This window comes from Ascidia mentula, chromosome 7, assembly GCF_947561715.1.
Source record: "Ascidia mentula chromosome 7, kaAscMent1.1, whole genome shotgun sequence".
Classification (NCBI taxonomy): Eukaryota; Metazoa; Chordata; class Ascidiacea; order Phlebobranchia; family Ascidiidae; genus Ascidia; species Ascidia mentula.
The window spans coordinates 6,129,137-6,146,143 of record NC_138572.1 but is presented as its reverse complement, the minus strand read 5'-3'; the positions used below and the strand labels follow the sequence as shown (position 1 = coordinate 6,146,143).

Genomic DNA, 17,007 nt, shown 5'->3' with positions numbered 1-17,007 from the left:
AACAAATATCTGAAATCAAACTTGGCGCAATATCACCATTGGGGCATTAGCGCATATAATATCATTCAAGCTTTCAGGAATCGGGGCGTGGCCACTTATCGTTTCGACCCTTCCATACGTTCATACTTTGGGTAACTCATGTACTTTTACGACAGCACGAATATATAGATTTTCGGGTCAACAATCGATGTTTTATGTTTGGGGCTTTTTTTTACTGCCAAAATTCGATGATTTCATACAGCCTCTGTATATTCTCTTCTATGACCTGATAATTATTCAAAAAACTCAAAAAGTGTGGTCTTCTGGCGATTTCTTGCCATGATGTCCGAAGTATCCCCGACCACGTGACGACACAGAAATTATTAAAATATGGCCTTATTTGTAAAGGTAACACAAAATCACCATTGGCCTATCCAAGAATACACATTTGAATATGCAATTAACCAAAAAATACTGCATTTTCATTAACTGTGACTTATATATAGCCTTACACATACAAATTAAAAAACTTGGTTTCACTGATAAATTGACTTTTTTGATTATAATTTTTTAAGCAGACATGATTTAATTCCAAAGTTCCTGTTAACGTTTGATGGAGACATAAAGCTTTTGTATCAGTGTCTTAACAATACCTAATTGTGACGTAAAATACCTGGTCCGAAGTATCCCCGTGTCCTAGGTATCCCCGGTCTCCCCTACTGGGCATTTTTTAAACTTAAACATTTTTTAAACTTTTAAAACTTAAAATAGGTTGCTCTCAACTCTTTTCTGTGTCATTTACACCGTGTCCGAAACATATTCCGCACTTTGGACACTTGTCATTTCAATCGAGAACCCCCAAAAGCAAAAACAATGAGACGAATAAACCAAACACTATTTGGTGTAAGTGAGTTGATTGATCAATAATTTACATAAAAGTATCAGTTGATTCAAACGTAAACAACTCAAAAGAGAGTAAAGAACCTGCAGTGGACCGACATGCAACGCAAAACTAATTTCTCGTTTCAATTGTAACAACTTACAAAACAAAATAGCAAGAATATATCCGTGTTTTAGGCTTCTGACTGGTACGGCCTGTCATTGGAAGTCGTCGTAATCTTAAGAACGCAATTTACGAAAAAGATATCGGCTACCATGAAAGCTAAAAATAAGACCCAAACTACCCAAGCTAAAATGAATGCTGTTGAGAAAGATATAGTTGTTTCCAATACATTTCCATTCTTATTGTCCAAGCCAAAGATGGTGTGGGTTTCCCAGTAGTTTGTATACACACTCAAACCAATCAACAGAAAAAACTCTAAAAGTGTTATAGCATTAAATATAAGAAGTAAGTATTAATCAAGACTGACAAATTGTGCCGATAAATGTCAATTGCTGCACAAAGAAAGCTGAAAGTTTGCAATAAAACGTACCTGCGACAGCGTAAAGTATCTGAGTCAATTTCATATAAAACATTGGACCGTGAGAAAATATCACTCTCCGAGACCATGAAACTGCTTGGATTGCGATGCCGGCAATCAATGTCAAAATTGTCAGAACTAACATGGCTGCTAAGGTGTTGGTAACAGTATTGGCTCTAACTACAAAAAACAGCAACAAACATTACGTTTTAAATATTCGAATTTGTCTGAAGTCTATAGTTTGCTGATATCTAATCAGTAATTATATGTTGTGGTATAGTGTGCTGTTCAATTATAAATATGTAAATAGGCCTAGGTCCGCAGAAAGAAATCGTAACTTACTGTAAAAAGAGTAAGATCCGCTGGTGTCTGCCAAATCAAATGCTCCATAATGAAACGTCACCGATTCGCTGCCAAATTTTACAACTGCTTTCAACCAACTCTTCATTGCGGCCAAACTGATCATAATGCAAAGTTGAATAAATCCAGCAATAAGATTTGCAGCGCAAACGTGCCAAAATTGAAAATTAACCATTGCCACCAGTTGTCTATATCACTAGCAGTTAGAGGAAAAATTATTGTGTCTACTATACTGACAATCTGCGGATATACGTCAGTCCCATTAATCAATTTCTGAGACTGAACACCGCATTTATTGTTGCACAAATACCAGACACATTAAGGACAAATTACTGTCGCTTTGCAATAGAACATGTAGAGATTTCTACTGCTCACAAATAGTGGTTTTATATAGGTAGCCCCATATGCAAAAACCTCGAATTACATCTAACAGACATCGGTAATTATACCTTAATAATCTGTTCTTCTGGCAAAGATAAAACGTAACTTTATTCACCGACGTTTCGCCTGTTATTCAACAAGGCTTCCTCAAGGTAATGGTACAGTGCAGCACACAAGTCGCACCCCATTGTCATGGAGGTAGCGGAACCAAAAGGAGTGGTTTATTCAATTCCATGTGGAGAGTGCGAGGGTGTCTACATCGGGGAAACCGGAATAGCCTTGAAAACCAGAATTAAGGAGCACCGCCGCGACGTTGCGTCAAAAGACGCAAATAAAACAGCGTTAGCCAAGCATGCTGCCTTAAAAGGTCATCAGATCGCCTTTGACAAGGCTAAGGTTTTGAAAAAGGAGGTGGACCATACAAAGCGCCTCTTCCTAGAAGCGCTCCACATCCACAAGAACAATCGCTGTGTTAATGATAGGGAACAGTGCGTTTACTTCCCGGTGCTCTATAACAACTTACTGTAACTGTAGTTTTCCCGCCCATTTTTTATACATCACATGATTTTACAAGCGGTGTTAGCGTTATCCCCTTTTTCGTGTTGGCACGTTTTTTGTTTTTTTTTTGCGTTAGTTGTGTGCTGCACTGTACCATTACCTTGAGGAAGCCTTGTTGAATAACAGGCGAAACGTCGGTGAATAAAGTTACGTTTTATCTTTGCCAGAAGAACAGATTATTAAGTTACAATATGCTTGGCAGCAACAAAAACATTATATCGGTAATTATTATATGATGTGACTAAGTTTAATAGTTATCAATCCTGAAGATTTGAACACTAACATTCCGAACATGTTTGCGAAAATCTTGTCGTATGGCAATCCTATGCGCCACATAGCCTGTAAGGGCAGCAATGCAACAAAATGTACTTTATAAAAATGTAGATAGGTCTATAGCACGAAATTGTATAGATAACTTACTGTAAAAGTAGTATATGACCCACCGGTGTACTATCAAATGCTCCGCAATAAAACGATACCAATGCGCCAAATTTTACAACTGCCCTTAACCAACTCTTCATTGCGACCAAACTAATCAAAATGCAAAGCAGAATAAACCCAGCAGCAAGATTTGCAGCACAACCGTGCCAAAATTGAAGATTAACCATTGCACTTCGTTAGTCTATATCACTATAGCAGTCACAGCAATAATGTGTTTCCAGACAAACCGCGAAAAACAAATGTCGATCAATACGAAGAACGAAAATCCCTTGTATCGCAACGCTTTAAAAATTGAACACATAGCATGTACTAGTTTGTTCTAAGCTGCTGTTATGAATGCAGTGTGCGTGCAACTGACAAAGCATACACATGTTACTTAGGTATTTTCTGTCACTCAAAAATTTAAACTATCATTGTGATGTTGCTTTTCAAATACATACTATGTCCATCATCTTTGTCACTCTTCACCCTTTGGATTGATGACAACTACAGTACAGTTATGTAAACTTACTCTAATACTAATGTTTGCTCTGTGCTGTTGTGGCCCAAGCGATGCCATTTTCCGTCGGCCTTATCATATGTGCGGTAAATTCCCGTTCATGTCCGCGCCATAGATGATGTGGGTTTCCCAGAAGTTTGTGTACACGCTTAAACCAATCAGCAGAAAAACTTCTGGAAAACAATAAATGTTTTAGCATTTGCAACTACAATATACAAAGTAGGAAACGTGCAAGATAGGAAAATAGCCTACAAGAAAACGCACCTGAAACAACATAAAGTATCTGAGTCAACCGCATGTAAAACATTGGACCGTGAGAAAATATCATTCTCCGAGACCATGAACCTGCCTGGGTTGCGATGCCAACAATCAAAGTCATAATTGCTAGAACCAACATAGCTGCTAAAGTGTTGGTACCGGTATTGTCTTCAACTGCAAAAACAGTAACAAAGTTCTATTTATGCAAGACGTTTCGGCAACAACTCGAATGGGATTAGATGAAACAGGCACCGTTGCTATAGATTTAAATATATTCTCTTTTTGAATAAATGGACTATAGGTTAGCGTTGGCAAATCTGATGAATGATGAATTTACGCCAGTATCGTCAACCAATTTGTGAGTCTGAAAAACGTATTTATTGTAGTATAAATTCCAGATAAAGTCAAAGCAAATTACTGCCGTTTTACAATAGCATATATCTAGATCGTACAGATAACTTACTGTAAAAGTAGTATGATCCACTGGTGGCTGTTAGATCAAAGGTCCCGTAATAAAACGTTACCAGTTTGCTGCCAAATTTTACAACTGCCCCCAACCAATTCTTCATTGCGGCCAAACTAATCAAAACGCAAAGTTGGATACACCCAGCTACAAGATTTCCAGCACAAACGTGCCAAAATTGAAGATTAACCATTGTCACTCGCCAGTCTTTATCACTAGCAGTTACAGTAAACAATATTTTGTCTACTACCCTGACAAGCTGCGCAAATTAATCAAAGGAAATGCCGTTAGTGCTGCCACAGGTCTTCCGATACAAATCAAACCGCCTCATAAAACCAAAACGTTGGCTACCTTTCCTCAAACTTCCTTCTGTTCTGTAGAAAAAACAATACATGTATGATTTTGAACAGAAAGCAGTGTGACGATAATTTTTATGTTGGTGGGTATTGTTAGCGCGTGTGCAATTGACATAGCATACATAAGTCGTTAAGTCAAATGGTTTCATTTTAGTTTATTAGATTTTTTAATATTGTTGTGAGTAATACAAGGACGAATCTTTATCGATAAACCATAAACTGTTCGTTTTGGGGTTTTAGGTTGGCTCTGTTATAATACAGTTGAGTAAACTTACTCTGACACTATAATGTTTGTTCTGTGCTGTTGCCCAACCAATGCCATTCTAATCACATGCACAAAAGTTTTCTAAATAGTGGTTGCCTACTAGTTCCACCGTAAACAAAAGTTAAATTGAAACTGTTTCACAAATACTGGACATTTTTTTTAAACTTAAAATAGATATTGGTCTCCACTCCTGTGTCATTTATACCGTGTCCGAAACATATTCCGCACTTTGGACACTTGTCAGTTTAATCGAGAACACACAAAAAGCAGAAACAATAAGACGAATAAACCAAACACAATTTGGTGTAAGTGAGTTGATTGACCACTAATTTACATAAAAGTATCAGTTGATTCAAACGTAAACAACTCAAAAAAGAGTAAAGAACCTGCAGTGGACCGACGAGCAACGCAAAAATAATTTCTCGTTTCAATTGTAACAACTTACAAAACAAAATAGCAAGAATATATCCGTGTTTTAGGCTTCTGACTGGTACGGCCTGTCTTTGGAAGTCGTCGTAATCTTAAGAACGCAATTTACGAAGAAGATATCGGCTACCATGAAAGCTAAAAATAAAACCCAAACTACCCAAGCCAAAATGAATGCTGTTGAGAAAGATATAGTTGTTTCCAATACATTTCCATTCTTGTCCAAGCCAAAGATGATGTGGGTTTCCCAGAAGTTTGTGTACACGCTCAAACCAATCAACAGAAAAAACTCTAAAAGTGTTATAGCATTAAATATAAGAAGTAGGCCTAAGTATTAATCAAGACTGACAAATTGTGCCGATAAATGTTAATTGCTGCACAAAGAAAGCTGAAAGTTTGCAATAAAACGTACCTGCGACAGCGTAAAGTATCTGAGTCAATTTCATATAAAACATTGGACCGTGAGAAAATATCACTCTCCGAGACCATGAAACTGCTTGGGTTGCGATGCCGGCAATCAATGTCAAAATTGTCAGAACCAACATGGCTGCTAAGGTGTTGGTACCAGTATTGGCTCTAACTACAAAAACACAGCAACAAATATTACGTTTTAAATATTCGAATTTCTCTGGAGTCTATAGTTTGCTGATATCTAATCAGTAATTATATGTTGTGGTATAGTGTGCTGTTCAATTATAAATCTGTAGATAGGCCTAGGTCAACAGAAAGAAATCGTAACTTACTGTAAAAGTAGTAAGATCCGCTGGTGTCTGCAAGATCAAATGCTCCATAATAAAACGTCACCGATTTGCTGTCAAATTTTACAACTGCTTTCAACCAACTCTTCATTGCGGCCAAACTGATCATGATGCAAAGTTGAATAATTCCAGCAATTAGATTTGCAGCGCAAACGTGCCAAAATTGAAGATTAACCATTGTCACCAGTTGTCTATATCAATATCAGTTAGAGGAAACAATATTGTGTCTACTATACTGACGATCTGCGGATATACGTCAGTCCCATTAACCAATTTCTGAGACTGAACACCGCATATATTGTTGTACAAATACCAGACACATAAAGGACAAATTACTTTCGCTTTGCAATAGAACATATGGAGATTTCTACTGCTCACAAAGTAGTGTTTTTTATATGCGTAGCTTCATATGCAAAAACCTCGGAATTACATCTAACAGACACAATTATTATATGATGTCACTAAGTATTATCAATCCTGAAGATTTCAACACTAAAATTAAGGACATATCAGCGAAGATCCTATTCTATGGCAATCCTATGCGTCTCATATAGAACAGCAATGTAACAAAATATGTACCTTATGAAAATGTAGATAGGTCCACAGCACCAAATTGTATAGATAACTTACTGCAAAAATAGTATATGACCCACCGGTGTACTATCAAATGCTCCGCAATAAAACGATACCAATTCGCCAAATTTTACAACTGCCTTTAACCAACTCTTAATTGCGACCAAACTAATCAAAATGCAAAGCAGAATAAACCCAGCAGCAAGATTTGCAGCACAACCGTGCCAAAATTGAAGATTAACCATTGCACTTCGTTAGTCTATATCACTATAGCAGTCACAGCAATAATGTGTTTCCAGACAAACCGCGAAAAACAAATGTCGATCAAAACGAAGATCGAAAATCCCTTGTATCGCAACGCTTTAAAAATTGAACATATAGCATGTACTAGTTTGTTCCAAGCTGCTGTTATGAATGCAGTGTGCGTGCAACTGACAAAGCATACACATGTTACTTAGGTATTTTCTGTCACTCAAAAATTTAAACTATCATTGTGATGTTGCTTTTCAAATACATACTATGTCCATCATCTTTGTCACTCTTCACCCTTTGGATTGATGACAACTACAGTACAGTTATGTAAACTTACTCTAATACTAATGTTTGCTCTGTGCTGTTGTGGCCCAAGCGATGCCATTTTCCGTCGGCCTTATCATATGTGCGGTAAATTCCCGTTCATGTCCGCGCCATAGATGATGTGGGTTTCCCAGAAGTTTGTGTACACGCTTAAACCAATCAGCAGAAAAACTTCTGGAAAACAATAAATGTTTTAGCATTTGCAACTACAATATACAAAGTAGGAAACGTGCAAGATAGGAAAATAGCCTACAAGAAAACGCACCTGAAACAACATAAAGTATCTGAGTCAACCGCATGTAAAACATTGGACCGTGAGAAAATATCATTCTCCGAGACCATGAACCTGCCTGGGTTGCGATGCCAACAATCAAAGTCATAATTGCTAGAACCAACATAGCTGCTAAAGTGTTGGTACCGGTATTGTCTTCAACTGCAAAAACAGTAACAAAGTTCTATTTATGCAAGACGTTTCGGCAACAACTCGAATGGGATTAGATGAAACAGGCACCGTTGCTATAGATTTAAATATATTCTCTTTTTGAATAAATGGACTAGGTTAGCGTTGGCAAATCTGATGAATGATGAATTTACGCCAGTATCGTCAACCAATTTGTGAGTCTGAAAAACGTATTTATTGTAGTATAAATTCCAGATAAAGTCAAAGCAAATTACTGCCGTTTTACAATAGCATATATCTAGATCGTACAGATAACTTACTGTAAAAGTAGTATGATCCACTGGTGGCTGTTAGATCAAAGGTCCCGTAATAAAACGTTACCAGTTTGCTGCCAAATTTTACAACTGCCACCAACCAATTCTTCATTGCGGCCAAACTAATCAAAACGCAAAGTTGAATACACCCAGCTACAAGATTTCCAGCACAAACGTTCCAAAATTGAAGATTAACCATTGTCACTCGCCAGTCTTTAAAACCTGGAGGTAACAGTAAACAATATTTTGTCTACTACCCTGACAAGCTGCGCAAATTAATCAAAGGAAATGCCGTTAGTGCTGCCACAGGTCTTCCGATACAAATCAAACCGCCTCATAAAACCAAAACGTTGGCTACCTTTCCTCAAACTTCCTTCTGTTCTGTAGAAAAAACAATACATGTATGATTTTGAACAGAAAGCAGTGTGACGATAATTTTTATGTTGGTGGGTATTGTTAGCGCGTGTGCAATTGACATAGCATACATAGGCTAAGTCGTTAAGTCAAATGGTTTCATTTTAGTTTATTAGATTTTTTTAATATTGTTGTGAGTAATACAAGGACGAATCTTTATCGATAAACCATAAACTGTTCGTTTTGGGATTTTAGGTTGGCTCTGCTATAATACAGTTGAGTAAACTTACTCTGACACTATAATGTTTGTTCTGTGCTGTTGCCCAACCAATGCCATTCTAATCACATGCACAAAAGTTTTCTAAATAGTGGTTGCCTACTAGTTCCACCGTAAACAAAAGTTAAATTGAAACTGTTTCACAAATACTGGACATTTTTTTTAAACTTAAAATAGATATTGGTCTCCACTCCTGTGTCATTTATACCGTGTCCGAAACATATTCCGCACTTTGGACACTTGTCAGTTTAATCGAGAACACACAAAAAGCAGAAACAATAAGACGAATAAACCAAACACAATTTGGTGTAAGTGAGTTGATTGACCAATAATTTACATAAAAGTATCAGTTAATTCAAACGTACACAACTTTAAATAGAATAAAGAACCTGCAGTGGACCGACATGCAACGCAAAACTAATTTCCCGTTTCAATTGTAACAACTTACAAAACAAAATAGCAAGAATATATCCGTGTTTTAGGCTTCTGACTGGTACGGCCTGTCTTTGGAAGTCGTCGTAATCTTAAGAACGCAATTTACGAAGAAGATATCGGCTACCATGAAAGCTAAAAATAAAACCCAAACTACCCAAGCTAAAATGAATGCTGTTGAGAAAGATATAGTTGTTTCCAATACATTTCCATTCTTGTCCAAGCCAAAGATGATGTGGGTTTCCCAGAAGTTTGTGTACACGCTCAAACCAATCAACAGAAAAAACTCTAAAAGTGTTATAGCATTAAATATAAGAAGTAGGCCTAAGTATTAATCAAGACTGACAAATTGTGCCGATAAATGTCAATTGCTGCACAAAGAAAGCCGGAAGTTTGCAATAAAACGTACCTGAGACAGCGTAAAGTATCTGAGTCAATTTCATATAAAACATTGGGCCGTGAGAAAATATCACTCTCCGAGACCATGAAACTGCTTGGGTAGCGATGCCGGCAATCAATGTCAAAATTGTCAGAACCAACATGGCTGCTAAGGTGTTGGTACCAGTATTGGCTCTAACTACAAAACAACAGCAACAAATATTACGTTTTAAATATTCGAATTTCTCTGGAGTCTATAGTTTGCTGATATCTAATCAGTAGTTATATCATGTGGCATAGTGTGCTGTTCAATTATAAATATGTAAATAGGTCCCCAGAAAAAATCATAACTCACTGTAAAAGTAGTAAGATCCGCTGGTGTCTGCAAGATCAAATGCTCCATAATAAAACGTCACCGATTTGCTGTCAAATTTTACAACTGCCTTCAACCAACTCTTCATTGCGGCCAAACTGATCATAATGCAAAGTTGAATAAATCCAGCAATTAGATTTGCAGCGCAAACGTGCCAAAATTGAAGATTAACCATTGCTACCAGTTATCTATATCACTAGCAGTTGGAGGAAACAATATTGTGTCTATTATACTGACAATCTGCGGATATACGTCAGTCCCATTAATCAATTTCTGAGACTGAACACCGCATTTATTGTTGCACAAATACCAGACACATTAAGGACAAATTACTGTCGCTTTGCAATAGAACATGTAGAGATTTCTACTGCTCACAAATAGTGGTTTTATATGGGTAGCCCCATATGCAAAAACCTCGAATTACATCTAACAGACATCGGTAATTATAACTTAATAATCTGTTCTTCTGGCAAAGATAAAACGTAACTTTATTCACCGACGTTTCGCCTGTTATTCAACAAGGCTTCCTCAAGGTAATGGTACAGTGCAGCACACAAGTCGCACCCCATTGTCATGGAGGTAGCGGAACCAAAAGGAGTGGTTTATTCAATTCCATGTGGAGAGTGCGAGGGTGTCTACATCGGGGAAACCGGAACAGCCTTGAAAACCAGAATTAAGGAGCACCGCCGCGACGTTGCGTCGAAAGACGCAAATAAAACAGCGTTAGCCAAGCATGCTGCCTTAAAAGGTCATCAGATCGCCTTTGACAAGGCTAAGGTTTTGGAAAAGGAGGTGGACCATACAAAGCGCCTCTTCCTAGAAGCGCTCCACATCCACAAGAACAATCGCTGTGTTAATGATAGGGAACAGTGCGTTTACTTCCCGGTGCTCTATAACAACTTACTGTAACTGTAGTTTTCCCGCCCATTTTTTATACATCACATGATTTTACAAGCGGTGTTAGCGTTATCCCCTTTTTCGTGTTGGCACGTTTTTTTTTGTTTTTTTTTGCGTTAGTTGTGTGCTGCACTGTACCATTACCTTGAGGAAGCCTTGTTGAATAACAGGCGAAACGTCGGTGAATAAAGTTACGTTTTATCTTTGCCAGAAGAACAGATTATTAAGTTACAATATGCCTGGCAGCAACATAAACATTATATCGGTAATTATTATATGATGTGACTAAGTTTAATAGTTATCAATCCTGAAGATTTGAACACTAACATTCCGAACATGTTTGCGAAAATCTTGTCGTATGGCAATCCTATGCGCCACATAGCCTATAAGGGCAGCAATGCAACAAAATGTACTTTATAAAAATGTAGATAGGTCTATAGCACGAAATTGTATAGATAACTTACTGTAAAAGTAGTATATGACCCACCGGTGTACTATTAAATGCTCCGCAATAAAACGATACCAATTCGCCAAATTTTACAACTGCCTTTAACCAACTCTTCATTGCGACCAAACTAATCAAAATGCAAAGCAGAATAAACCCAGTAGCAAGATTTGCAGCACAACCGTGCCAAAATTGAAGATTAACCATTGCACTTCGTTAGTCTATATCACTATAGCAGTCACAGCAATAATGTGTTTCCAGACAAACCGCGAAAAACAAATGTCGATGAAAACGAAGAACGAAAATCCCTTGTATCGCAACGCTTTAAAAATTGAACATATAGCATGTACTAGTTTGTTCCAAGCTGCTGTTATGAATGCAGTGTGCGTGCAACTGACAAAGCATACACATGTTACTTAGGTATTTTCTGTCACTCAAAAATTTAGACTATCATTGTGATGTTGCTTTTCAAATACATACTATGTCCATCATCTTTGTCACTCTTCACCCTTTGGATTGATGACAATTACAGCACAGTTATGTAAACTTACTCTAACACTAATGTTTGCTCTGTGCTGCTGTGGCCCAAGCAATGCCATTCTCCGTCGGCCTTATCACATGCGGTCGCAGCAAAGCATCGAATTTTTTTTAACAAGCGTTAAAAATTAACTATGAGTGGCACGTGAGAATTCATATGTTAGATTACGTTACGACATTCCGAAAGAACACATCTTGTACGTGGTTATGGTGCCAACTAGCGTGGGTAAATTTGAATTTTACTTTGAAGCTTTAAAAACAATTAAACTCGCAGGTATATGCATTGCATGGAGGGGTTCAGAGAATTTACTATGAAACAATGCATTATGAATAGCGATTTTAATTGAGTAGATAGACATGCGGCGGTAGACAAAAACGCTAACTATGAACGAAAATCAATCTTAAGACAACCCTTCGTACCATGTTGAAAACAGATCGGAAACCCTAAGATAAGTCAAAACAAAGATGACATCATGGTGTGACGTCATTAACCGAAGGTTTGCCAACTTCCAAATACTCGTCTACAAAAAGCTGCCGCCAATCACCTGCGGTGCACACTGTAGAGCAGTGTTTCTCAAACTTGTTTTTGCACCGCTCCCCAAAACACCTTAATCATTTAACAAAGCCTAACAAAACAGACAAAAAAAACGAATTTATTTGCTGCTTGTCAATAAATGCGATGAGTGAGGTTGGAATTTCGTCTGATTTCTAATATTTCAATACCAATCTCTAGTTAAAAACAAGCAAACCATACCACCGAAAATCCTCATTTTCGAATAGCGATTGCTTAGCGTTGATTGATGACACATTGTGAAATACATCAAATTCGTTGAGACGTCAGAATCGATACTTACTAGTTCAGCATGCGAGAAAAACCCTTTTTGAAGTAACTTAAATTATACAAAGATTGGGCTGAATCATTTGGGCCAGTGATTCCCAACCTTTTTGTGGTTGCGTACCACCTGGAGGGAAAACAATTTCGTCGTGTACTATCTAATTGAGTGTTACAAAGTAACCTAGGGGAGAAACTATCGAAAATTTTAAAATCAGTAACAATTTTTTAAATTCGAACTATACCCGCAAATTACGGAAAGTTACACCGGTTAGGAAACACTGAGTTACGCTATAAGAGAAAATTTGCCCTGTCACCAAGCGCCCCCCAGGTCTCTAGCGCCCCCCAGTCGCCCATTTGGTCTCTAGCGCCCCTCGTACGACTGCAAACGCCCCCAGGGGGGCGCTGGCGCCCACTTTGGGAACCACTGTAGAGCATTGACAATGTATGTAAAATTCAAATAAAGCCACTCACATCCAAAAGTATCTTTTTCGGTTAATGCAGGCCTCGCATTCTTTTTTCCAATCGTTTATCAAATCCGTATATTTATAACGCCATAAATTTACAAATTGGTTGTAAAAAAATCACACGCACTATTTGATTTTAATTTTTCCTACATTTTTTTGTTAAATTCGTGAGCTAAATTATTTCGTATAATTAAAGTTTCCCACATAATATCTAACGGCAATGTTGCACTAATCTTTAATTGTAAAGTCTTGTAAAAGTTATTTCTAGCACTAACGCAGTTTACTGTACTTATGGCAAATTATACAAACCATGCTGAGATCTGGAAGATTGTCGTCTGACCCTAGACTGTTTTTCTTGGGCGACGCTGTCGGGTTAGTTTAATTGGCGTGTTTTTGAAACTGGCTTTACTGCTGCAGAATAAGCTGTTGCTGTTGACAGTCTGCTCACTTTTTTAACAATGATTCCGTTACCACTGTACAGTATTTCATACATCACAATCAAACTATGACGTCACAATATAATGTAACTTGACGTGTAAACACGTAATTTGTGACAAAGATCTTTAAAGATCTAACAACGCTAGTCAGCACCCTTAAATTGTATAAATGCTTCGGTTCATGATTGAGTTATCATTTTCTCTTGCGTAGCGGTAGCGACAAATTGCAAGATCGTGCAGAAAACCGAAACTAGACTTCGCACGCGCATTGGCTGCTTTTGGTGAACTGAAATCGAATACTCCTGAGGTATCGTTGCTAATGCAGTGTCAAGTGAGCGAAGTACTGAAGGGCGTTTATGTGGAGATAGATTGATGAAGCTAAATGTGCTGTTGAATAAAGCTAATATTAAACCATGACTAGGTTAGTCCGACTATTACTGTGTTGTTGTTCCAAAAACGATGTGCAATGAAAAATCCGCAGAAAACGTGCAGTGGTGACAATTTCTTCAATGCATTTTTTTTTTCTGATCACAAAAATTTTTTTGTAAGATTTTTTTTCGTAAAACGAAAACGGCTTGGAGAAGTGCATATTATCCATAAAATCATCATATCACGTGATTAATTCAGTTCGTGACTTGCAGTCTGCTGTTGTCAGTCCGAGAAAGCGTCTTGGCGTCGCGTATCGTGTGACGTGTACATTCAGATATTGGCCTGCTCAAAGAGTTTTGTCAGGCTTTGTGCGATATATTTTCTGTTAGAATTTTATTGGCAGTCAGTTATCAGTTCTTTTCTTACATATCCAGGTTTTTATTTGCATTTTTTAATATTTATTAAGGTACTTTCCCTTGTGTGGCAGACCTTCGCCCGTACTTAGTTATTTTACGTTGTTACACTTGTGATGTTTGTTCACTGCATAAACTGATGATGCCCTTTTCAGGGCGAAATATATTTTTCTACTAAAAATAAAAACATTTTTGAAAGAGCTGTCTGAAAGATTGATGTTGTGTTCAAAGTTGACCAATTTGTTGGGATGATGCTTTAAAACTGTTCTTTTCAGAAAGGTCTACAGCACTCGGAGTGCTATAGCCTGCGACTTTTTGTGTTAGCTGACTTAGTAGCAGTTGGTTGACGTTTAGTGCTGAAATGGAGGTAAAATACTGGCACGTTTCTGTCGTCACCATTTTGGCTGGTCTCGTTCAACTCGGCCTGCTTATTCTGTTATGCGCAATGAAAACCTGGGTTATTGTGACTGGAAAGTACGAAGGAAAGGAACTCACGTTTTATGTCGGAGTGTTCGGTATTGATCAAGCCGTTGGAGGAATACTAACAAGTGAGTACAACGGAGAATCAGCGGAATCATTTTGTGTTTGCTATTTTTGCAATGGCGTAACCTTGGCAATGAATGACACATGCCTTTTTTATACCGCAGATGTAATATTGTGATCTTTTAACATACAGAGTGCTTTGACATTGCATGAGAGTATTTAATTGGACTAGGTTTTTCATAACCAAACACATCATAGCGATCATTTGAAATTTCAAAGTTAGCGGTAAACTAAATTGGTCTGTTTTGTTAGCAATTGTTAATTGCTCCCAACACTTCGTTTCGTCTTCTAATAACTCTTCCTTTAATGGCAGTTAAAAAAAATCACGGATACGTCACCCTACTGGCAATGCTTGTACTTGGCATGCTTATGTTGGCCAGCGGTATTGTATTCCAAGCCTTATCTTGGGCAAAACGTTCTTGTATGTGCTGTTCCCCAAAAGGACTCTTGCGATTGGCTGCGACAATGTACTTGGTTTCAGGTAGGACACATATCTGACAACTATATACTGCTTCCATCTTAATCTATGACAAAAGTTTGCTTGTTTGAAAAGCAATTGACGACAAAAATTTGCAAGTTTCACATTCATTAATGGGATGTAAAAACACATCAACAATATTTGTAATCAACTGTCGACCAAATGAATGATTTTAGATATTTTTCTGATGATCGGCCTGACGCAGTACGACTTAAGTTATTGGAAAAACATCAAATGGAAAGGTGATGTGACTGATGTTTCGTGGCACTATTGGTGGGCTTACATTGTTGGATGGATTATGAGTCTTGCTTTCCTTGTTTTCGTCCTTGCCAGAGCAGTTTTCGTAAATTTTATAATTGATATACGCAAAGTAATGGAAAGTGCTGATGATAAGAAGGAACTGATTACAGATGAACCCACAGTCCAGGCGTAGATTTTTTCGTTAAAAAAGTATGATAGCGCTGGACTACCAAATAGATATCCACATTACCTTATACTCGAAAAGTTCAAACCGATGTATTTGTGCTAAACCCAAATTTTCCCGTGGCAAGTGAAAAATGTATATATGTACATTTGTATGGATGTTGCACCTCGTTTTCAATCTCGCTGTGAAATCGCACAACTGTATAATTGTGAAGAGAGCGTCTTTCTGTATAATGATACAACAATGTGTGGATGGCGGTGACTGAATCAGATCTTAAGAAGTCTTACAATGCAAAAGGCAATTTAACAAGTTACATTGGTAATTTATGTGACAAAGCATGATAATTTGCATATAAGGCATACAAGATCAGTTTTTGTCACCACGCCCGGCGTTTAAAGTTGTGAAACATGGTATACTGCAATTGTTTTTTAATTCCATTTATGTCATTGTTATTTTGCAATAAACCATATGCATATTTAAGTTTATTTAAGACATAGGCTACCGGAAAAGTTGAAAGGGAAATCACCTGAAAGCTGCAATGCATGTATTCTCTCTAAGCGCATATAGTACAAGTAATTTGTTTTGTTATTTGACTTGACGATATAAAAACTTCGAATCCACGCACGATTTTGCGCGTAATTGCCCTGCAAATGTATAACGCTGCCTGGGAGTTGGGAATTCCAATTTCGAAAACGTTTTACCGCATATATGACGTTGCCTTTGAGTAGGAAGTGCTGAATTGTGGTTCTGTCAGTCTTATGGCAAATTCTGAGGTGACATGAAAATACCCATGTAATGCACTTTCCAAGACTAACGGTAAAACACAAAACACAGCTTCATTACAAATTCATTAATCTTTTATTTTTAATTCAAACTTTTGAAGGAATTGATTTTCGATGAGTTGGGCGTTTTACCCCCTTGATCCTGATCGTATATACCAGTGATTTTCAACCGGTGTTCCGCGGAACACCAGTGCTCCGTGAAAGATCATCAGGTGTTCCGCAAGAAATTTATCAGTTTTACTGATGTTCCTTGGAACACGGGTCGAAAATCACTTTTTTTATAAAAATAATCATCCACTATCACAGTTTGAATGTTCTATTGTTGTGAAACAATAAGATTCGTTTTGTAATAATAAGAATGTAATTGCGCGAGCATGTAGCTGGTTAAGTACAATGCCGCAGTACTTCCAACAATTTGGTGTTCCGCACGATTATTTTGATAAAAATAGTGTTGCGTGGCTCAAAAAGGTTGGAAAATACTGGTATATACGTTCTAAAGTTTTTATGTTGCTTTGTTTTTGACTGGCCCTAAGGCCTCAAT

At 37.5% G+C, this 17,007-nt stretch overlaps 6 protein-coding genes across 7 annotated transcripts; 1 reads left to right on the top strand and 5 right to left on the bottom strand.

Annotated features, from left to right (window-relative positions):
* Positions 1–886: 886 nt before the first annotated feature.
* LOC145909049 (uncharacterized) lies at positions 887–1,999 on the bottom strand. Its single transcript, XM_082996372.1, has 3 exons — positions 1,743–1,999; positions 1,413–1,580; positions 887–1,297 (listed from the first exon to the last, which is right to left on the bottom strand). Exons 1-3 carry the CDS (start codon positions 1,933–1,935, stop codon positions 1,053–1,055), a joined length of 606 nt encoding a protein of 201 aa, XP_082852498.1. The 5' UTR covers positions 1,936–1,999; the 3' UTR covers positions 887–1,052.
* A 1,263-nt stretch (positions 2,000–3,262) lies between these two features.
* LOC145909155 (uncharacterized) lies at positions 3,263–4,553 on the bottom strand. Its single transcript, XM_082996476.1, has 3 exons — positions 4,361–4,553; positions 3,904–4,071; positions 3,263–3,812 (listed from the first exon to the last, which is right to left on the bottom strand). Exons 1-3 carry the CDS (start codon positions 4,551–4,553, stop codon positions 3,715–3,717), a joined length of 459 nt encoding a protein of 152 aa, XP_082852602.1. The 3' UTR covers positions 3,263–3,714.
* Positions 4,554–5,454: 901 nt separating this feature from the next.
* On the bottom strand, positions 5,455–6,343 carry LOC145909058 (uncharacterized). Its single transcript, XM_082996379.1, has 3 exons — positions 6,151–6,343; positions 5,820–5,987; positions 5,455–5,698 (listed from the first exon to the last, which is right to left on the bottom strand). Exons 1-3 carry the CDS (start codon positions 6,341–6,343, stop codon positions 5,457–5,459), a joined length of 603 nt encoding a protein of 200 aa, XP_082852505.1. The 3' UTR covers positions 5,455–5,456.
* An 810-nt stretch (positions 6,344–7,153) lies between these two features.
* LOC145909059 (uncharacterized) lies at positions 7,154–8,227 on the bottom strand. Its single transcript, XM_082996380.1, has 3 exons — positions 8,035–8,227; positions 7,580–7,747; positions 7,154–7,488 (listed from the first exon to the last, which is right to left on the bottom strand). Exons 1-3 carry the CDS (start codon positions 8,225–8,227, stop codon positions 7,391–7,393), a joined length of 459 nt encoding a protein of 152 aa, XP_082852506.1. The 3' UTR covers positions 7,154–7,390.
* A 77-nt stretch (positions 8,228–8,304) lies between these two features.
* On the bottom strand, positions 8,305–10,091 carry LOC145909033 (uncharacterized). Of its 2 annotated transcripts, XM_082996354.1 has the most exons (4): positions 9,825–10,091; positions 9,501–9,668; positions 9,249–9,379; positions 8,305–8,409 (listed from the first exon to the last, which is right to left on the bottom strand). In XM_082996354.1, exons 1-4 carry the CDS (start codon positions 10,015–10,017, stop codon positions 8,383–8,385), a joined length of 519 nt encoding a protein of 172 aa, XP_082852480.1. In that variant the 5' UTR covers positions 10,018–10,091; the 3' UTR covers positions 8,305–8,382. The 2 variants fall into 2 exon arrangements, with proteins under 2 accessions (XP_082852480.1, XP_082852479.1); XM_082996353.1 differs by lacking the exon at positions 8,305–8,409 and having other exon boundaries at positions 8,981–9,379.
* A 4,539-nt stretch (positions 10,092–14,630) lies between these two features.
* LOC145909065 (uncharacterized) lies at positions 14,631–15,861 on the top strand. Its single transcript, XM_082996386.1, has 3 exons — positions 14,631–14,787; positions 15,096–15,263; positions 15,437–15,861. The coding sequence occupies exons 1-3, from the start codon at positions 14,685–14,687 to the stop codon at positions 15,691–15,693; spliced, it is 528 nt and encodes a 175-aa protein (XP_082852512.1). The 5' UTR covers positions 14,631–14,684; the 3' UTR covers positions 15,694–15,861.
* Positions 15,862–17,007: the final 1,146 nt, after the last annotated feature.